This window comes from Sander lucioperca, chromosome 22 (genome assembly GCF_008315115.2).
Source record: "Sander lucioperca isolate FBNREF2018 chromosome 22, SLUC_FBN_1.2, whole genome shotgun sequence".
Lineage (NCBI taxonomy): Eukaryota > Metazoa > Chordata > Actinopteri > Perciformes > Percidae > Sander > Sander lucioperca.
This window is the reverse complement of record NC_050194.1, coordinates 16,541,394-16,562,870: the sequence shown is the minus strand read 5'-3', so window position 1 is coordinate 16,562,870 and position 21,477 is coordinate 16,541,394. Positions and strand designations below refer to the sequence as shown.

Here is a 21,477-nt window from a genome sequence, read left to right as displayed (position 1 = left end):
TGGTTAAAAGTGCCTCATCACACATTAGACCCAAATGTGAACTGGCAAACCCCCCAAGCCTCTTAGATTGTGTTACTGAATTCCAGGGTGACACCGCAGAAGTGTTTTTAATTACAAACCACACTATTTTCACTGTGGCTTGGCGGTTTGGCGCCTCGGGAGTACCATGAATTTGATAGCTCGAGAGCCTTCAGACCAAGTTGTAATTCTGTGGCAGACGCCTGCTATCTCTATCCCCTAACCCAGATATTAACCCTGGCCTCTTTTTCCTTCCCCCTTTCTCTCTCTCTCTTTATCACTATCCATCTGTCTCTCTCTTCTTTCTTTCAGTCTAATAAGGTTCCAGTGGTACAGCACCCTCACCATGTGCACCCACTCACGCCTCTGATCACCTACAGCAATGAGCACTTCACACCGGGGAACCCCCCACCTCACCTACAGTCAGACGTGGATCCCAAAACAGGTGAAGTATTTTTACACTGCATGCATGTATGTTTGACTGCCGTGTAGAGATTTTTTATTCAAAGTAGAATTTCAGTTAGTAACATGCTACTTGATTCCTGCTAAAAACAACACCTTTAGAAAAGAGTACAGTGTGTTTTAAAAGTGTCAAGGATGAAACTTTTGAACACCCTGATACATTTCAAGAAGTTGAGAAATCCGCAGAAGCATTTCTCCTTAGATAAGGCACTTCAGCTCTTAGAAAGTGTTTGCACCGATGGGTGTGTAAATGTTTTATTATGCCCTGCCACCATGGATCACATATGCAGGACTTTGTTTGTCTGGATGGCGTCTGTCTGTCTGTAGAGATATTCTTGTCAAAACAATTCAAGATTAAAAGATAATTCAAATGTCATATTTACAATACATGTATTCCATAAAGTAAACTGTCCTTTTCAATATTGATACCCCCCATATATTATGAGAGCAAGTATTATGAAATAGAAATGCTAAATTTGTCCATTAATTTATTGACCTCAGAAACATAACCAGGACTGTTTACGAGACTGTGATAGTTATAGTGGGACAAAGTCATAGTCATCTCAAGTACTTCTTGTTGACAACTGCTGCTCTCATCTTACTGATTGAATTAGCTATCACACTCATTAACGTGGTTTGGCTTAAATGGAAAGTGGCCTTGCATTCAAGAACAAGAACCTGAACAGTGGCTCATAAACCTCCTCGTAAAACATGGAATTCAGCAAACAACCTAGACTTCTCATGACCGCAACTCCGTTTGCCAAGACTCAAAACAAGACGGCCACTGTAGTTGGGAGGTCCTCACTTCTAAATACCAGAGACTGGAGTCCTCAAGACTGTCTTCTCGGAATCATATTTTTACCTAAGTACACAAAAATCCCTAAATGGAAGATGCGACCTTAGCACTTGGATTTATACAGATTTTTGATGATCAACTCTGTTGGTATGTCTTTACAGCCTGTTGATCCTGCAGATTTAGAGTGTCCATGTTAAGCAGTCAGATTCTGCCCACACATCTCTCCCACAACCATTCAGTATGCATTTTTAAGCAATTTTACTCATTTCCGTGGGCATCTTGACCCAGCACTTCATTCAGCCTATCCTTTCAGGTTAATGCATTTTCAGTGCAAGGAATAATTTCATGCTTTTCAGTGGTCTCTAGTGGATGCAGTCAATGTTTTAGGTAATAATGTTCCCTTATTATGATGGTTCTTACAAAGGGGAAATAATGTACCAGCTGCTGTTTAATGTAGTGCTTAATAGGGCTGCTTAATTGGGCTCAGTGTTTAATTAATTAATGAGCTGTATTAGGTCTTCAGTGCTGGGTGGTGATGGGATAATGTTCGCAAGGCTTTCCATTTTTTAATAGAATTTGCCTTTACTCCAAGCGGTACTCCAAGGAAAAAGTTCTCCGTTCAGAGACAAACTGCTGCACTGCACATTGCACAAGAGTCAGTTCCTGGATAACCTGGATCAGCTGCAGAGTTTGGGTGTAACCACGAACACCGGCCAAGTTCTGATCTATGAAGATCGATCTGGCTCTCCTTCGGCTGTGTTGGCACTGTTTGAAATATCTGCAACAGCATCTGCGCAGGCGAGCCAGCTGTGTGGAAGAAACACACATCAGCCAAAATGAAAGTCCCCAAGTTCCTGGTCTACCGAGCGCACAAACCTCCCTGCTGTGCTTTTACACATGTCTATTGTTCCTTGTTTCAAGTTTGCCATGAGAGAGAAAGTTATTTTTACAACCGGCTGTGTACGAGACCTTTTCAAGGCGTTCATTCAGGGCAGCTTGTCAATGCAGTTTCTTCACCTGTCAGCTGCCACAGAAAGCGAAGGCAACACCGTGGATGCTGCGATTGCTCGACGATTCCCTCAACGAGAGCTGTCCTCAAATTGGACATCTTTGTCACTGTTTGTCTGTGGGGGACAACAAACTAAATTCTGCACGGTTTTTATGTTAAAACTGTGGATCAGTTGGACGAATGGAGACAACGAGCCAATACATGCACTCACATTGTCATTAACTGTGTCGAAACATACAGCTATTGAAATAGTCAACCATTTACAGTATCTGAGTCAAAAGTATTGACTTCAACTTAAAAGGAACTTGTAGTTCAACTGATGCTGACTTTCAGCTCATAATCTGTAACTGCTGTGTATTTATAATATGGGTTTATTCATGCATAATATCAGGTAGAATCCATATCCATCCAGCCATTATGTCAGTGTGAATCAGCCTGACTCAACCTGGAGCCCTGTATGAACATCTCTCTGATCACAGAGAAGGCTTTAATTATATTGTTGTGTTTAGTTAACTTCTAAACCTCAGTCATTTTATATAATTAATCTTCTGAATCAGTAGACAAATGTGACAAGAATCGTGTTGGTGTTCTCTCTTCACCTCTCCCCCCTCTGCCTCTTCCAACACATTGTGCCGCCGCCGCAGCCTCAAAGGCCTTTGATCAGGAAGTGTGATTTAGCACTGTGTACATGCGAGCAACAAGCCCTCTTCCTCCTCCTCATCCTCCCATCTGCACTCCTGTGATGTCTGCCCCGTTCAGATGTGAAATTCTCAACAAAGAATGAATTCAGCACTGACAAAGATTTGGTTCTCTCTCTGTCATCATCTTGTCTGTCCACCTCCGCCCTGCTCCTGTCATTCTCTTTCTTCCACAGGAATCCCAAGGCCTCCACATCCTCCAGATATATCTCCCTATTACCCGCTGTCACCTGGCGCTGTCGGCCAGATCCCTCATCCGTTAGGATGGCTAGTACCACAGTAAGCAAAATCTTTTTTTATCACTCTTTCTACTGTATTCTCTTATGAGTTGTGTGAAAAGACCCACATATTATCATGATTAATAAACTGTATTTTAAACCAAATCACAGCAAGCAATAGTAGCATATAGAACCTTACATGTGTGAACACTGTACAGCAGGATGTTGTTCTTTATGTACACAAAGTCAAGTATGGAAGCTGTCTCTGTCTCCTCTCGGTCCCCAGAGTAGGTGCTCTCTCTGTGTTTAAGGCCTCTAAACTCAAACCGGATCCCTTAACCTTCTAACACTCTCACTCCTGGACCACAACAACCCATTACAGTCTCTTCAGGCCCTCACCTCAGCTTGCTACTTTGTGGCAAATACTATTTTACATGTCCATGTATGGTCCAATTAGAGTAATGAACCGTGATTGCCCGTATTTTACCCACAATTCCACACGGGGGCTCTCCCCTGGTAACTCTTGTCAACACTTGTTAATATGACAAAAGGCTACAAATTAAGCTCTGTTAATTTAATGTTTTCTCACCGCGATCTAAATACCGAGAGAGGCCCCGAGCGCAGCCATGGCGCCCTTTGATTTGCTGCACTTTATTTTGGTATAAATTTACATTCATTATTGTTTGTCTTTGGATGTGTAGACCTCAATTAGTGTGATGGCTCCATTAAAGAGACCCGCGCTTCGTCTTTAATTATCACAACAAAACACCTAGTTCCAGCTTGGGGAGGAACAGGGTCCCACTCTGTCGACACTGAGCGAAGGGTTATGAAATTTAATTAGCCATTGCTATCAAGATTTGTGGCATTCAAATTGTTCAGAGTTTTCCTCCCTTTGATCTGCACTCTGCAATCCCCTAGATTTTTGTCCTGATCAAATGAGAATAAAGAGGCCCACGGTGGGGAGAGGAGAGAGACAGAGGGCTTTAACTTCTCCTCCATCAACCCTGTTCCTTTACCTTTTCGCCTTTCTTCTTTTCTTCCCCCTTCCTAGGCAAGGTCAACCTGTTTATCCAATCACAACAGGGGGTTTTAGACACCCCTACCCAACTGCGCTCACTGTCAACGCATCCATGTCAAGGTGAGTTAAGACCTAGGAGCTAAACACACACTTCTCACTTACTCATACATTCAGTTGTGTGTCTGTGTTGGCTGTGAGGGCAATGCACAAGCAACACAAACGCACACTCGCATGCAGAGATGGTGAGCAGCAACTTCTCCCTTAAGGAGAGCTCACACTCCCCATCTCTGTTTTCAAAAGGCCAATTCTCTAGTGTGTGAGTCCAGCTAGCATGCTCAAATATTAATTATATTTATCATTTTCTAATGAGGCCCCTGAAGAACATTTACCCCCACTGCATGTCAGGCAGATCTGAAATGAGCTGGGGCATGTCCATGCTGTGAAAAATGAGCAGCCAGACCGATAAACAAACACAGCAACACTTTGAAGGGGACTAGATGATATAAGCCGGGGGCCTGACACTTGGCTAGTTCTTTGGTCCTGCCCATTAGGGTCCAGCTCAAGTGCTGCTGTGGACATTAGTGCACCCATGGGGGGTTTGTGTATTTGTTGCCATCTTGTAAACATGTGCGTGTGTGTTTGTCAGTTGGTGTTAAACTACTTATTGTTCCCTTGAGGGACGCATGTCCTCTATATTGTGTGGAAAGCAACAATTTGAATGACTAAATGCCCAAAAAAGCAACAGCACAAAAAAACTGCTACTCCAACTCCGCCTCCGCCTCCCCCCCTCCCCCTACACACCCTTGCAGCAGGGGACTATGGACGGGGCTGGTTTAGAGTCTAGGGATGAGGCCAAGCTTCACTTTAATCACAGCCTGATTGGAAAAGCAGTTCGTGAGGGTGGTGTGTTTAGACCTTATGCCCTGTTACATTGATGGATCATGTAGATGCGGGGAGGGAGGGGTCACTAGGGGGAACGACATTTGTTTTAAAGCATAGCCCTGGAAATAAGGGAAAGCTGAGTTTGTAAGCTCTCACAGCTGTTTTTTTGTTGTTAAACTGTCCTTTAAGTGATTCAAATATTCATACCTTATTGCATCAAATGTTACATTTAAATTCATTCTGGAGAAAGGTGTCTGGATTAGAGACAGATTTGCCCCTCCCAGCCCTTCCCGAGTAAGTCTCAGGTGCAAAGGGTCAGACGTTGGGTTTGTCCAGACATCGGCGTCTGGCAGCAGTACCCAGCCAACCTGGGCTTTAAGTGACTGCTAATTTGGTCCCTTAATGACAGCCTCTACATTGTGATCATCTTATTTCCAGTGCAGCTAATTGAATATACTGGCTGGGGTGTGGGGGGACTGGCCATGGGGAAGAGCTAATGCTCTATGATGAGGCCCCTAATTGAATTAGTATAACTGAATAGATGGAGGGTTCTGGGAGCTCTCTGGAGAATGGCAGGGTTTAACACATCTCCAAAAAAAATCTAAATTCTGGCTTTGACAGGGAAGAGAAAAAAAATCAATTTGTTGACTAAATCTAGTAAAAATCTGTCTAATTGTGTCAGAAAAATGGCAGAATCCTTTCATACATAGCCTTCAGCCAGTTGGTTTTGTTCAAAGAATGGACCAGACTGTTATGATACGATAGTTTAAACGATTTGTAGGGAGCAGGCTGACTGGAAGAAATGTGAGAGAAAAGACATCCTGGCCTTGTACTCTTGTCGGGGGCCAGTTCTTTGCATGAGCGCGCTGCTTCAGTATCAGTCCCCTGTGCCGTAGCCCGAACTGAATTAGGATGCAGGGAATGAATCTGGTACCTTGTAGTCCTGCGATGAGCACCTTACACCTAGGTCCTGTTAAAAAATGCATTCTTTTAGGACGGGAGGAAAAAGAGCCAAGGAGAGTAGAGACAGCGGAGCAATTGAAAGACATTATTTTGATAATAGGGCTGGAGCCAGTACAGGGCCCTGGTATTGTGTGTGTGTGCGTGTGAATGTATGTGTGACAGGTAGGACGATATGAAGGCCCCTTTGCCCCTCATGCTTAAGCCTGCCCTTTGATATGTTCCCCCATCAACCCGCTCCCTCTCTTTTCCTTGGGAACGGGAGAAGCGCACCAGCCGGATCATTATACATTAAACAGGCACGGGGGCTACTGCTTCGCATTGGCAATTAAATGGCACTGGCTGACACTGGGCTTGCTGCGCCAGTGACCCCCCCCAACACCGCCAGCCATTCTTACCTTTTAGATTGAGACGTAGGCGCCCCAGGGTTGGGGTTGGTGGATGGGTGGGGGTCTCTGCTGCGTCTCCCTCTCTGTGTTGGTTAAATTGGTCCAAGGCGCTGCTTGCTGCTGATGAGCCCGGATGATGATGATGATGATGATGATGATGCCCCCATGCTTCAAAGGGATGGCCGTCATGTTTAAACCATAACCTGGGCCATGCAGTGGCAGCAGAAGGAGGGGAAGAAGGAAGATAGGAATCGTGGAGGTGGTGAGGGGACAGGGAGGAGTAGAGAAGAAGAAGAAGAAGAAGAAGAGGAGGAAAAAAATAGATCTTGGAACACAGGAAATTTTAACAAGTGCACAGAGAGAGAAGGAGGGAGGGAGGGAGAGAGGAAACAGAGTGAGCGAGGAAAATGCAGCAGCCCTAATGATGGGTGATATGCAGCCACTGCTGCTGAGCTCCCCATCAACGCATGACATGGCACAAACACCAATGTGTCAGTGATGAAGGGAGAAGAGGGGAAAGGAGAAAAAGAGGAAAAGAGTTTGAGGGGGAGAGCACTGGCACTCCCCTGAGATGGCCTCCAACAGAAAGTAGTTGTTCCTGGCGAGTTTATCCTCATCATTATATTCTGGCTCCGAGCCATGCAGCCAGACACAGCCAGATAATGAGCTGCTTTAAAAAAGAAGAAGAATTATTTCTCCTTTTTTTTCTTCTCCTTCATCCTCCTTTCTTCTCTTAAATTTGTGTGTGGTCACATGGAGTCAAGGTGCAGCACTGTAAACATGCACATGCAGATAAGACGTGTACATGTTCAAATAATCTAACACAAATAATTTGTGTCATACATACACTGGCACATACAGAACAGCAGTGTCTTATGGCTGTGCCGGCCAGCGAAACATTTTCATAAATAAGGGTTTCTGGCCTCGATATGCTGAGCGGTTAGAGACGATGAAATGATGATAGGAGTGTAGAGGGATGAAGATAAAAATGTCAGTGCTGCTGACAGTGCTGAACTGGCAGAAAAGAATGGGAGGAAGCAAATAGAGAGCCAATACCTGAAGTGATACTAGACTTTGATAGAAAATGTTAATCTAGTTTGCAATATTCCTTGATAAGACATAATGGTTCAAGCTCCAAACCCAAACCCCTACAAAACCTGGCATGTTCATATCAGTGCAATTGCTAAAAATGCAGTTTCCTCAAATATAACAATGAATGAATTTATGCAGTTGGCATTTTTTTCCATCTACAGATGAAATTTAAATCTTATTTGGAAACCTTTTCCTCTGCTACCATAGGTGACAATTGTTAAGGCAAGTGTGAACCTAATGTGAGCGGGGTTCCTCCAGACCTGAGAAGTGCATGATCAGTCTCAGCACAGATAAAAGCTATGGATGGCACTGATATATCAGTGTGCACTGTCTCTCTGTAACTATGAATAGAAAAGTTTAAGGTGCATAGAACCATCAAGCTAAAGTGTTGCATTTAATCTTTTACCTGAATTGTTGCCTGTATTGGTTAGGACACTCTTGATAGAAATTATGAATCTCAATGAGGTTGTGATTAAATAAAGGTGAAGAAATGCACTTGGCCCAAGTGTTCAGTGTATAGGTTTTTTTGGGTGTTCAATTTGCACTTTATTATTGCCACACAATATAGCGTTCATGCTTTCGAATCATATTTTACTGATGGGTTGATGATGGTTTGTCGTAACTTGCTGTTATACCTTTTGTGTGAAGTGTATAGCAATCCAGGCTGAATTCTGTCCTCAAAATATATTGTGTGACATTTGATCTAACACTCATTTTGAGGAGTAAAATCTGTCCTAACTAGTTGTGAATAATAATAAAAAGCCTCGGACATTTTCATGTGGATGTTTGTACGTGCATTTATGTCTTTTCTTGTGGCTAAAGGCCAATTCCATTTCCATGAAGGAACTTGAAAAACACTTTCTACTTTGACATGTCATTGAAAGATGGAAATGGAATTTAGCCCCTTTAGTCTTGTGTATACATGTGCTCCATCTTCTCATTTCACCCGTGTCCATTCTGACGATTTACACAGTCTTCTGTCCTCTAGGTTCCCCCCACACATGGTGCCCCCTCACCACAGTTTGCACACCACGGGCATCCCACACCCAGCCATCGTCACACCCAACGTCAAGCAGGAATCCTCCCACAGTGACATCTCTCTCAACAGCTCGTGAGTAAACTTTCACTGCCCTTAACACACATTTCGGTCTTATATGAACGTGATGTACCAGTCGTAGGTTGACTCTGCTCACCTTTCTGCCTTCTGGTCCTCCACAGAAAACAGTCAGATGCTAAAAAGGAAGAGGAGAAAAAGAAGCAGGTCCACATAAAGAAGCCTCTGAATGCCTTCATGCTCTACATGAAGGAGATGCGGGCCAAGGTGGTGGCTGAGTGCACACTGAAGGAAAGCGCTGCCATTAACCAGATCCTGGGGCGGAGGGTAAGTCCTAACAGATCACTAGACCCGCACCAACACTGCAATGGTCAAACTCAAGGGCTTATCAAAGTGGTTCCCAATCCTGGTGCTCAGGACCCTCTGCCTTGCTAATGTGATTGTTAACATGGGCTGATTTATGCCTGGGATTCAAGCTGAATGCAGCCTGGCGGGATAGAACACAAGCAGAGTTGTGGTAATCAAGGACTACGATTGGGATTCACAGGCCTCTTAGAAGATTAAAAGGTTTTTGTGGTGACCTGATGGCCCAGTACTGTAGATTTATGTCCAGTTCTTTACCTGCATACCTTTTTATATTTCCTGTTCATGGTAAAAAAATCTTTTCTGTCTTCTTTTCGTGTCTTGTTTCTCATTTTACAGTGGCACGCCCTATCGCGGGAGGAGCAGGCCAAGTACTACGAGCTGGCCAGGAAAGAGCGACAGCTCCACATGCAGCTGTACCCAGGCTGGTCAGCACGAGACAACTATGTAAGTTTTTAAGTTTACAAGTCGTAACAGGCTGTTCTTTTCCCCTTTCACTAGGTGACATGACCAGGAAGAGTTCTTTATTTTGCTCTTTTCTAGCCTGAGGGATCACTTTCTTCTTGTAATTTTCTTTTGATATGTATATCTAAGTCTGGACACATTGGCTTGACCTAAGCCCACTTTGTTATGACATGAAGGAATATTTGTAACAACGTCTGATCATGATGTTGTTTATATGAATCCTCGGCGGAATGTTTTATGCCCTAGACACTTTGTTCTGTCACATAAGTGCGCAGATTTTCATCAGTTTTGTCCAGTTTTGGGATCAAGCTGACCAGAGTCTTCCACTAGCGGCCTTTGAGAAATCAGAAGCTCCATAACAGAAGCTCGTCAAGATGTCTAGATGTTCACAGAGCAGAGGAAAATAAGACGAAAGATAAGAGAAAAAGAAGAAAAGAGCAGAAAACCAGAGAGAGAAGGGATAATTCTTGTCTGGCCTGCAGTGGCTGTTACAAACCGGAGGGCAGAGACAGAAAAAAAAGGCAGAGAAAGAATGAATGAATAAATAAATAAGTAAACACAAAGAAAAGTCCTATTCTCTGTTTCATGTTTTGGGCATTCTGCAATATAATAACTAAGGTTCCTGTCTGTGTCTATTTTTTTCTTTCTATTTTTTTGGCGGCTAACCAACAGGGGAAAAGGAAGAAGAGAAAAAGGGAAAAGCAGCAAGCAGAGAGCAATGGTAAGTGAGCTGCAATTATCTCCCATATTAGAAGAGCCCCATCATGTGTCAGGCAGATGTGACATCTTGCAAGATAAAAGTCAAGCTAGTTTTTTTGTGTTATGTTTTTTTTTTTTTGTTATTGTGCCTGGCTTTTTTCTTTCTTTTTTTGTATCATACCCAATGCAATATTTAAATTGTAGAGTTGCTTGTAATACCCCCCTTTTCCCATTTTCCCCTAGCCTTCCCCAGCTAATAACAATTGAATATGCATGACACCCCCACAGTCCTTCTCACCTCCCCTCTTGACACCCCCCCCCCTCCCCCTTTGCCCCTTAGCGTTCTGGTATTGCTACATGTATGTTTTGAGAATGTGAAGTTGAAGCATTGTGAGAGCCATTAACTTTGCTAGTGTTGTGTGCGTGGCCCCGTTTTATAATGCCTGTGCCCTGCAGATAGACCGCACTACAGTACTGTGTGTGTGTGTGTGTGTGTGTGTGTGTGTGTGTGTGTGTGTGTGTGTGTGTGTGTGTGTGTGTGTGTGTGTGTGTGTGTGTGTGTGTGTGTGTGCTTGTTGGGCTGCCCCTTGCTTGCTTTCATGCATGCTTTTATATCAACATAAGAAAAATCACTTACATCCCAAAATTAAGGAGGTTTGCTAATTCTGTGATTCATCCATTTTTATTCTAATGATTCATATTCTTCTGATCGTTTTGTGAGGAGCTTTGGCGACTTGTTATTATGTACTTTGCGCTCGTTTGGTGACGGATTTCTTCTTGAAGGCCTCTCTATCTGTTCTTTTTTTTCAGAACACAGAGAATATTTTCCAAACCCTTGCCTTTCACTCCCTCCGATTACAGGTGCTAATGTCATTTTGAGTATTAAATTACTAACTTGTTTTTTTTATTCTTCTTTTTTTTTTAAATTAATGTATATTTATTTATCAATGAATGTGCAAAATTAGACAGGTTTAAGATAAAATTCTATCTAAATATGCTCTTTTTGCTTTGTTTGCTGCTTTCTTTTCTTAAAATGTTGTTACTGTTTATTTGACTTCAAGCTAGATTATATTTCATTTAGTCTACCTCAATTTACACATGTTGCTATTTAATCTTAAGCATTTTCCGTATTTTGGCATAATTACTATGCAGTATGCTGGAGAAACTATGCTGTATATATACTATATATATAAAGTTAGGCTATCATTGTGGAGTATGACCTGAAGGATGTGATGTCAGGGTAAACCTCCTTAATCTAAATGCTTAAGTAGCTGCGCTATCCTAAAGGTCAGCATGAGTTTGGCTTACTCCCCCTTTAAATCTGTCTCTACTCAGCCAAGACCTGGTCTTAAACACTCCACCACAATATTCTTCTGTCACTCTGCTCTACTTCTGATAATCACACGGTTACTGGGTAGAGCTAGCATGTGACTGGCAGCTTTTTTGCAACAGACAGCCATTGTTGATGGAAAACAGTCATCTGTTTGATGCCAGGTCTAAGGAGTAGATTCCCTCCTCAGGTTCCAGCCTTTTCAATCCTTCCCCTGGCTAGGGCTAATTCAGCACTCTGCTACTGCTGCCTAGTTCTTCTTTTTGAAACCATAGTGCACTGATAACAAGCAGTTAATTAATCCAACTTGCATTTGCACCATTTATACCCTCTTGACCAAATAAGCATCTTATCTTCAGCTTTAACTTCAGTCAGAATTTCGATTACTAAAAGTGATTGTTTCCATATTGTGTCATAATTTGATAATTTACATGCATTTTGATTTGGCTAATGTCTAAAACACACTAATTGTGTCCAGTCCTGTCTTTAAAGGCACACTTGAGAATGGCTTTACGGGTGTGTGTTTGTTTTGGGGGGGGGGCGGGGGATTTCTTGCACAATGAGCCACTGCTAAGCTTCATAGATTCACTGTTACCTGTTTTTTTCTCCTTATTTCTCTCCTCCTTTTGATTTCTGTTCCTTATTGTTTTTGGTTTTGGTTCTTTTCCTCCTCTCTGCTGGCTTCCCCTTCCTGTTGTGGCATCAGACCTGAGCGCTCCTAAGAAGTGTCGAGCGCGCTTTGGGCTTGATCAACAGAATAACTGGTGTGGCCCGTGCAGGTGTGTATGGTGTGTGCTTGCACCAGCCAGGGCCAGGTGAAGGCTGGGTAACTGTACACTGGGACTTCCTTCTTCGCACTCTGCTGCTGCCTCTTCTTCCTCTTTTCTTCCCACTGTCTGTCCTGCCAGGCTATCGTGACCTCTCAGCTTCCTCCAGCCACGCCCTGCCGGTCTATCTCTAGGTTCCCACTATTTGATTTTTTTTTACCTCCTGTTTGGGAAGAAGGGTATTACCAGCATATGCCAGAGTGTTTGTGTGAATGGTGTCTGTGCGTATGTATCGATGCAGAAACATCTACAGGGTTACAGGGGGTTTCATTGCAGGATGTACAGTACAATAAGCCTCACTGAGATTGGTCAGAAATCCTAAACTGGCAGGTCGGGGCTTGGAGGATCTGGAGCCTGATGGCTTGTTCAATATGGAGGACATCCCAGTGTTGCCAGCCTAAACCTAAGCCCTGGCTACATGTTTTTGTCTGTGCAATGACGTGTCCATTTTGTTTTTTCTTTCTTTTTCTTTTGTTTTTTGTCTCTGTGTGTATGTCTGTGTCTACCTCTTTGGCTAACAGATGCAAATACCCCAAAGAAGTGTCGTGCCTTGTTCGGGCTTGACCAGCTGAGTTTATGGTGCAAACCATGCAGGTATAACTGCTGTAGTACCAATGGGAGGAAGACATCCACAATGAGCAGCTTCTTCTCCTTGATTATTTGCTCAGATATTCCTCTCAAACATGTTTCCATCAGCGTGGTAACAGATGGCAAACTCCTCTGCTCCTTTTCCTTACTGAGGAGCTTCCTGCTATAAATTCCCTCACAGCAATTTTTCCTCATTGAACTCGGTTCAAGCCCAGTGGCAGAAAATGGATTTCTAAATAAGATTACTCAGTATTTCATCTCAACAAAATATCTTGCTGCAAGATCATAGTTTCCTAATGTCATTTGGAATAACATTCCTTACAATCTGACTTGTTATGGTTGAAATCCATTTTCTCTCCATGCATTGTCCATGTATGTTCTAATTGGCATCCTTTGAATAACAATGTTATGCTTACAAATTTAGCCCTGCTTTCTCTGAGGGCCTGCTCAGTGACACTCTTTTCTGTGCCCTCTTCCTCCTCCTCCCTCTCCACCTCTTCTTCCTCCAAACTCCTCTTCAATAACCCTTACTTAGTCCCTACCTGTTGTCTTTCTGTTCTGACACAAGCAGTCTTTGAATTGGGAATATTTTCATGGTAGGTATTTGTTTCTGCTAAGTAATACCCTTCTCTTTGTCTGGCTTGCACCACACCCTTGCCCCACCACTTTCTTGTGACAACTCTTCAACACCAACCATTGCAACACATTGTCTGTTTTTGCTGCTACACGTTTCATTTGTATTGTTTTAATCTTTTAAATGGGTCGGCTCAAAATCAAACATTTAGTCAGATTTTTGTATATTGCTGCACTTTACTGCAGCATTAAGAGGCCATTCTGAGCTGCTTTTAAACCTATTTCAAGAACATTTATCACCTATACTTTTTGTGTTTGAAAAACTCACCCCACCTACACACAGTCTGCCACTGTTGGTGTTTCCACTTGGCTCTATTATTTCCCTTCCAGCTGAAACTCACATTATTAAAAATACTGCATTATTCCTTAAACAATAATAGCAGATCAGCAGATCAGGAGACTGTAAAGCGCGATAATTCAATCTTTGTTTTAGGAGTCGAGAGGTTAAAAGTTCTCTCTGGGCTCCATTTCCTAAAAGATGCATCTGGTGTAATTTCCCCCGAGACGGAAAAATCAATAACATACACAGGCACATACTATGAATCGATATGTCTGTTAAAAAATGGATATTAGCTCATTTGTTGCAGTTTGACAGACAGTTATCGAGAGCAAGATGTCTATGTAGTGGCAAATGATACCTTTTTACATCCGGTCGATACTCCGCAACACCCAGCGCTACAGTATCAGTGTAGAATGCTCTAAAAGCCTTAATCCCACTCTTAGACCTAGACTTTTTATACTGTCCGGTGTTGTGTCCCTACACTGTCGAGTGTATTTAAAATGCATGCTTGTCTTTCACCCTAGCATGTGATCAAGGTTTCGTGAGCCCTTTTCATGTGATTTGTTGATGTCCCTTTTTCTTTTCATTCTCATTCATCTGATCTCTTTGTTTGTGTTTATGTAGACATTTTACTCCTTCAGAATTACAAGAAAAATGTTTGATTTGACAACCTTAATTAAACAGTAGATGAGCCTAATATGTTCCAAAATCCTCAATCTTTCTTTTTTTATAAGTATTTTTTTTATCTAGTCCCTGTCCCTGAGTCTTAAATACTAATACTCCATGGCCTTCAGGCATTCTTGTGATAGAATGGAGAGCTGAGAGAGGGGTCACTGCCAGGGTCAGGGTAAAGATGAGGTGGGCAGAGATTCCCCCTTAACCAAATCTGCACACAGCCTTCGCAGCAGAGTCACTGCAGACAAATGCAACAACTTCCTACGCCCCCCCCCCCCCTCCCTTGTTCATCAGGTTCCACTAAGCGCAACGGGCCTGGCCTCAGGAATCAGCAGACAGGGGGAGGGTCCCGACCCCAGGCAGGAATGCAAACATGATGCCTTGACCCCTCACGCACACACACTTGTGTCTGTGGGGCAGATGCGGAGTAGTGTGGATCTTGTTGACTTTTTCGCCTCGTATCCAAACTCTGTCCCCTCAGGAGAAGAGAGAGCAGGGCCAGATAGAGTTAGACGAGTGAGACGGGTCCAGTTACCTCGTGTTGCTGGAGAGAACAGGCTGATCTCCAGCTGTAGCTCTGCCTGTAAGAAAGGCAGAGTTTACATCCAGAGAGCAACCATTACTACATCTAATCTTTTTTCATCATTATCATCATCATCTCTGTGTGTGCTTTTCATTTCCCTGCTGCTTCCTGTCCAGCTGCTTCACCTGTGATCTTTCCTTCGTGTCTGTCCTGTCTGATGGTTTAGTATTTGGAAATTGACTGTCATTTCTACCTTTCGTCTTAGCACAAGCTACTTAAATGCACCTGCAAAATGTTATGTTATGTAAAACCAGTTTACAAGTAGTGGTTTTCCTGAATTTAAAAAGGCAAAGGTGCATTTAGGTCAGCAACAGTGCTAAGAGGTGATGCAGTTTGAAGATGTGGTGCTAAAAGATGCTCTCTTTCTCTCGCCTTGTCCCTCAGGAGAAAAAAAAAGTGCATTCGCTACATCCAAGGTGAAGGCAGCTGTGCCAGTCCTCCCTCTACGGACGGAAGCTTACTAGACTCCCCCCCATCCTCCCCCTCCTCAGTGGTTCCCTCCCCCTCCTCAAAAGAGTCCAAACCTCAGACTGAACAAATGCAACCTCTCTCACTGACTATGAAACCGGCCCACCAGCCACTCCACCACCCGCACCTCCTGGTTGGGCCTCCACCACCATCTTTGGTTCAGCTGGAAAACTCTGCTGCAGCTAGGAAAACGCCCGGCACCTCCTCCCACAACGGAGCCCTGGAGCGCGGTGACGTCTCGTCCTCGCGGCAGCCGGGCTCCTCTGTGGCGTCCTCAATGGTCCGGCCCTCGGCATCGCTGTGTCATTCCCACTCGCTCCTCTCCTCCACGGCCCCCCAGCCTCTGTCGCTAGTGACCAAGTCTATAGAATAGTCTACCTTTATTCTTCTCCTCTTTTCTAGCTCTGCACATACACATACACACACACTCCTTTCTAGGCCCTCTCTCTGCTATATTTCACTTGCTGTCAGTTCATTTCTCTTTATGTTTCTGTGCCATAAGGCTTTGAAATTTTAGTTTTTGTTTTATTAAAGTTCATTGGTCAATATTTGACCCATCATTATCAAAAAAAAAATCTAATTATTATAAAGAAATGATACAATGAGCTGTAGTATAGCTTTGTGAATCTGCCAAAATTTTTATGAATTTTGTTTTGTCTTTTTTTGTAGTGTTTAACAGTGCAAACAGAAAAATTATCTAGTTCAACTTCAAAATGTTTAAAAGATGGATATAAAAAGGTAGGCTAGATTATTCAGTGAGCCCTTTTCTTGAAAGAGTTGGTTCTCCTTCTTTATTTGTATTAAATACGAGCTTGCGAACCAATCATTTGACATCTGTTCAAACTCTAGGAGGGCATGAGGCTGGTGGTGACACCTCTCTGAGGAACAACTTTAATTGTGATGTTACTTGTTCTTGTTTAAATGTACAGAATAATGGGGAGGGGGGATTACTGTGTTAAATATGCATTCTTCCACTGCGTTGTCTTTTTTCTTTGTTGTTTACCTTTGGGGTGGAGTCAGGCAAATTGGGTGGGCTTGAGGGGAGGTCGGGGTGGGAGGGTTGAGGGTTATTAAAAATGTCACAACGCTAGGACCAGTAGTATTTATTGCTTTAGAGATTGCTTGTTGTATCTTGTACGTGTCTCTTTTTGACTTTTTTTTCTTAATACATTGTACAAATTGTTTTTCTTAAGGTAAGCGACTTATATATGAATGATCCATTTTTACAAGGAGGTTTTAAAAGGCAAATCTTTTGTTATTGATTTCTTTCCTTGCTGAAAACCTGGATTCCACTCAGTGTACTGTGTAGATCTCATGAACAGAAGTATGCACAACTTCATTTCAAGAAATGTGTCTATAAGCCATTTTACAAAAAGAAGAAAAGAAAACTTGAAACAAGACAGTGGGTGCCGTGTCTTCAGTAGTTGGAAAAGTGTCTAAAGCCCTTCTTTTTTATTGCACAGTCACATCTCTCAGACTGTAGATTTGTGTACAGATTTTCCGTGCCAAATTTTGTGATAATTTTCTCTGCCCCTCTAACCAACCATGCTGTAGGGATCCTTTTTTTGTTTGTTTTTGTCGTTTTTATTTTATTTTCGATACCATTCTTTGCTGTGACGTTACATAGATTGCTATGTATGTAGTATAAATGTTGCTATAACAAATGTGTTTGGTAGCAAATTGTCAAATATTAAAATTTAAACTTAATAAAAAGGCGGACATCATACTGTATAAACCCACAAGGGCCAAATTATGTATATTAGGAGGTTCATAAAAAAACTATTAAATACAAAAAAATACACAAACTGCCACTTTTAAGTACACTACTACATATAGGTAGATAGAAAAAATAGGCATGTTGATGTTGCAAGAGGCTGTAAAAAAAGCTACAAGAGAATCATCCACTCGGTGCCATTGTAGTTGACATGACGCGACTGTAATCTGTCGATTTCTTCTCTGGTTTATTAAGATGCTAATGATAAATAGTTTGAATGTTTCCTTAACGGCTGTGATGTTCCTGTTCTATTTTATGCTCTTATCTTTTTGTTTGTTTGTTTTTCCTGTTATTTTAAATGGTTCAAAAACCATGTTTTTTTGTAATGAATAAATGTTTATGCTGTACAGTCTCTGTAGCATGCAGTTCTGTATTAATAAAAGCAACTTAGTATGTGCACATCTGTGTCTTCCTTTTATTCAGAAATTCACTGGCAGGTGCAGTGACCTAAGAAAGTGTTTAAACAGAATCTCGGCAAGTAGCTCATTCATTCATTCATTCAGCTACAGTTCTCTACAGTTCATAAAGAGTCACCAAAGCATATGACAATAATTTAAATACCTTGTTGAAATAAAATGACTAAAGTAATAGTCTAATAGAAAACAATGACATTGTAAATAAAACTGGAAATACTGTATCAGGTTTCATTAAAATGCATTGGCCAAATTTGTAAGCAGAGCAGCACGCAGTGTTACTTGTGTAAGCAGTAAGCTCCAACAGAAAGCTAAGGAATGATCAATGAGAAGGTCACCATTGTCCCAACTCTAATTGTCAAAAATGTAATGCAAAAAAAATGAAGACAGAGAGGAAGAGGAAGTTTTAATACAGTTCAGCTCAAGAAACAGTTTCTACAAATTCCACTGTTAGTGGTCTCGCATTGCCAGAGCTCCACAGCGCTGTGGAGTAATGTCTGGCTACACTACAGATACATTCTGGGATAGGAGAAAAAACTCCAGACGCAGCGACAGTGGCTCTGCAAAATAGTCCCAGGAAAGAACTTGTTTTCGTGGAACATTTACACCCCGCAAAAAAAAAACGCTACATACAATATTAAATTAAGTTAACTGTTCCCACAATACAGTAACGTGAGCTATTTAAATTAGCTGGAGACATGGTTAAACTTCATTGCTCTTACCAGTATATTGCCATGTGTATGTCCACAGCAATCCAACCAATCACTCTCAAAAACGTCCCAGTTAGAGAGTAAATGCCGTAAACATATTCTTTGTAAATCTTAAAATCATTCCCCGACAGAACCAAGCAGGCCTGCCTTGTTGCACGATAGCTTGAAGGTTGTTGTTTCCTGTAGAGAAGGGATTTTGAGAACGAGACTTATGTCATTTTTGACACACTATACTATGACTTTTTTATGACTTTTTATGGCATACTATATCATTACTTTTTTATAACATACTATGTTATGACTTTTTTAAGACATTTTTTGTAATACTATACTATGACTTTTTATGATTGATGGCATACTATACTCTGACTTCTTTATGATTTATGGCATGTTATTCTATGACTTTGTCAGTCTTTGACATACTATACTATGACTTTTTTATGACTTTTTTTTTTTTCCGAAATAATATATTTTGTAACTATTTTTAACACATACTATCGACATACTATACTATGACTATTTTCGACATACTATGCTAGACTTTTTATGAAATACTATAGTATGACTTCTTATGTCACTTTTATGACATACTATACTATGACTTTTTTCGACACACTATACTATAACATATTTATGACTTTTTTCGACATACCATATTATTACTTTTTTTCGACATACTATACTATGACTTTTTATGATTTTTTTCAACATACTATATTATTACTTTTTATCATTTTTTTCCACGTACTATACTATAACTTTTTTTTATAACTTTTTCGACATGCTATACTATGACTTTTTTCAACACACTATACTTTGACATATTTATGACTTTTTTCGACATACCATATTATGACTTTTTTTTGACATACTATACTATGACTTTTTTCGACATAATGTGACATTTTTATGACTTTTTTTGGACATTCTATGCTATGATTTTTTTTTTACTTTTTTTCGACATACTATATACTATGACTTTTTTTCCGACATGCTAAAGTATGATTTTTTTCCAACATACTATACTATGACTTTTTTTATAATTTTTTTCGACATAATGCCACTGACAGGCTCAGATTAATATTCTGACAACATTATGGACAGAATCCCTTCAATATACCTTTAAAACCTCTTGAGACCTTTCTGTTTAACCAGAAACAGCTCTGAAGCTGCTATACTATGACTTTATTCGACATATTATACTATGATTTTTTTCGACATACTGTGACATTTTTATGACTTTTTTTCGACATACTATACTATGACTTTTTTTCCGACATGCTAAAGTATGATTTTTTTCGACATATTATACCATGACGTTTCTCGACATACAATATTATGACTTTTTATTATTTTTTTTCAACATATTATACTTTACTTTTTTGACACACTATACTGTGATATATTTATGACTTTTTTCAACATGCTATACTATGACTTTTATCGACATACTATACTATGACTTTTTTCAACATACTATACCATAACTTTTTTCGATATACTACACTATGACATATTCATGACTTTTTTCGACATACTACATTATGACTTTTTTTCGACATACTATACTATGACTTTTTTCGACATACTATACTATGACTTTTTTTCGACATACTATACTATGACTTTTTATGATTTTTTTCAACATACTATATTATGACTTTTTATCATTTTTTTCCATGTACTATACTATGACGTTTTTATAACTTTTTTCGACATACTATACTATGACTTTTTTTCAACATACTATACTATGACTTTTTATTATTCTTTTCAACATACTATACTATGACTTTTTTTCAGCACACTATACTATGACATATTTATGACTTTTTTTGACATACCATATTATGACTTTTTTTCAACATACTATACTATGACTTTTTATTGACATACTATACTATGACTTTTTTCGACAAACTATACTATGACATATTTATAATTTTTTTCAACATAATGCCACTGACAGGCTCAGATTAATATTCTAAGTGTCTGATAACATTATGGACAGAATCCCTTCAATATACCTTTACAACCTCTTGAGACCTTTCTGTTTAACCAGAAACAGCTCTGAAGCTGCTATACTATGACTTTATTCGACATATTATATTATGATTTTTGCCGACATACTGTGACATTTTTATGACTTTTTTCGACATTCTATGCTATGATTTTTGTTTTTACTTTTTCAACATACTATACTATGACTTTTTTTATAATTTTTTTCGACATAATGCCACTGACAGGCTCAGATTAATATTCTAAGGGTCTGACAACATTATGGACAGAATCCCTTCAATATACCTTTAAAACCTCTTGAGACCTTTCTGTTTAACCAGAAACAGCTCTGAAGCTGCTATACTATGACTTTATTCGACATAGTATACTATGATTTCTTTCGACATACTATGACATTTTTATGACTTTTTTCGACATTCTATATATACACATTCTATGACATATTTTTGACTTTTTTCAACATACCATATTATGACTTTTTTTCGACATACTATACTATGACTTTTTTTCGAGTTACTATACTATGACTTTTTCTGATTTTTTTCGACATACTATATTATGACTTTTTATCATTTTTTTCCGCGTACTATACTATGACTTTTTTATAACTTTTTATGACATGCTATACTATGACTTTTTTTGACATACTATACTATGACTTTTTATTATTTTTTTCGACATACTATACTATGACTTTTTATTGACATACTATACAATTACTTTTTTATGATTTTTTTTGACATACTATATACAATGTAATTTAAAAAAACAAAACATTTTTCAACATATAATTTGACTTTTTTCAACATACTATACTATGACATTTTTCAAAAAGGCTTTCTTCAGGCATTTTATTTGGACAATAACAGCAGGGTTTCCATGGCTGGAATCGAACACTGGAAGCTGAGATTAGAATTGAGCCACACACCTTACCCATTGAGCTACAGGGGTGCCATTTTTCAAATTATTTTTTTAGACATACTAAGCTATGACTTTTTTACACTTTTTTCAACATGCTATAGTATGTCATTTTTTCAACGTACAATACTATGAC

The 21,477-nt window shown here is 40.3% G+C and overlaps 1 protein-coding gene across 27 annotated transcripts in view; it reads left to right on the top strand.

Annotated features, from left to right (window-relative positions):
* tcf7l2 (transcription factor 7 like 2) overlaps positions 1-17,680 on the top strand; it is an 89,440-nt gene extending 71,760 nt beyond the window's left edge. For 3 of the 27 annotated variants that reach the window (XM_031314909.2, XM_031314902.2, XM_031314914.2), the window contains 10 exons: positions 331-463; positions 3,160-3,262; positions 4,253-4,339; positions 8,531-8,653; positions 8,761-8,923; positions 9,299-9,406; positions 10,097-10,145; positions 10,934-10,984; positions 12,160-12,232; positions 15,424-17,680. In XM_031314909.2, coding sequence (XP_031170769.1) covers positions 331-463; positions 3,160-3,262; positions 4,253-4,339; positions 8,531-8,653; positions 8,761-8,923; positions 9,299-9,406; positions 10,097-10,145; positions 10,934-10,984; positions 12,160-12,232; positions 15,424-15,880 — 1,347 coding nt within the window. In that variant the 3' untranslated portion in view covers positions 15,881-17,680. Of the gene's footprint in view, positions 1-330; positions 464-3,159; positions 3,263-4,252; positions 4,340-8,515; positions 8,654-8,760; positions 8,924-9,298; positions 9,407-10,081; positions 10,146-10,933; positions 10,985-12,159; positions 12,233-12,801; positions 12,875-13,403; positions 13,465-15,423 lie in introns of all 27 variants that reach the window. The other 24 variants (XM_031314898.2, XM_035997337.1, XM_035997340.1 and 21 more) reach the window with 19 other exon arrangements.
* Positions 17,681-21,477: the final 3,797 nt, after the last annotated feature.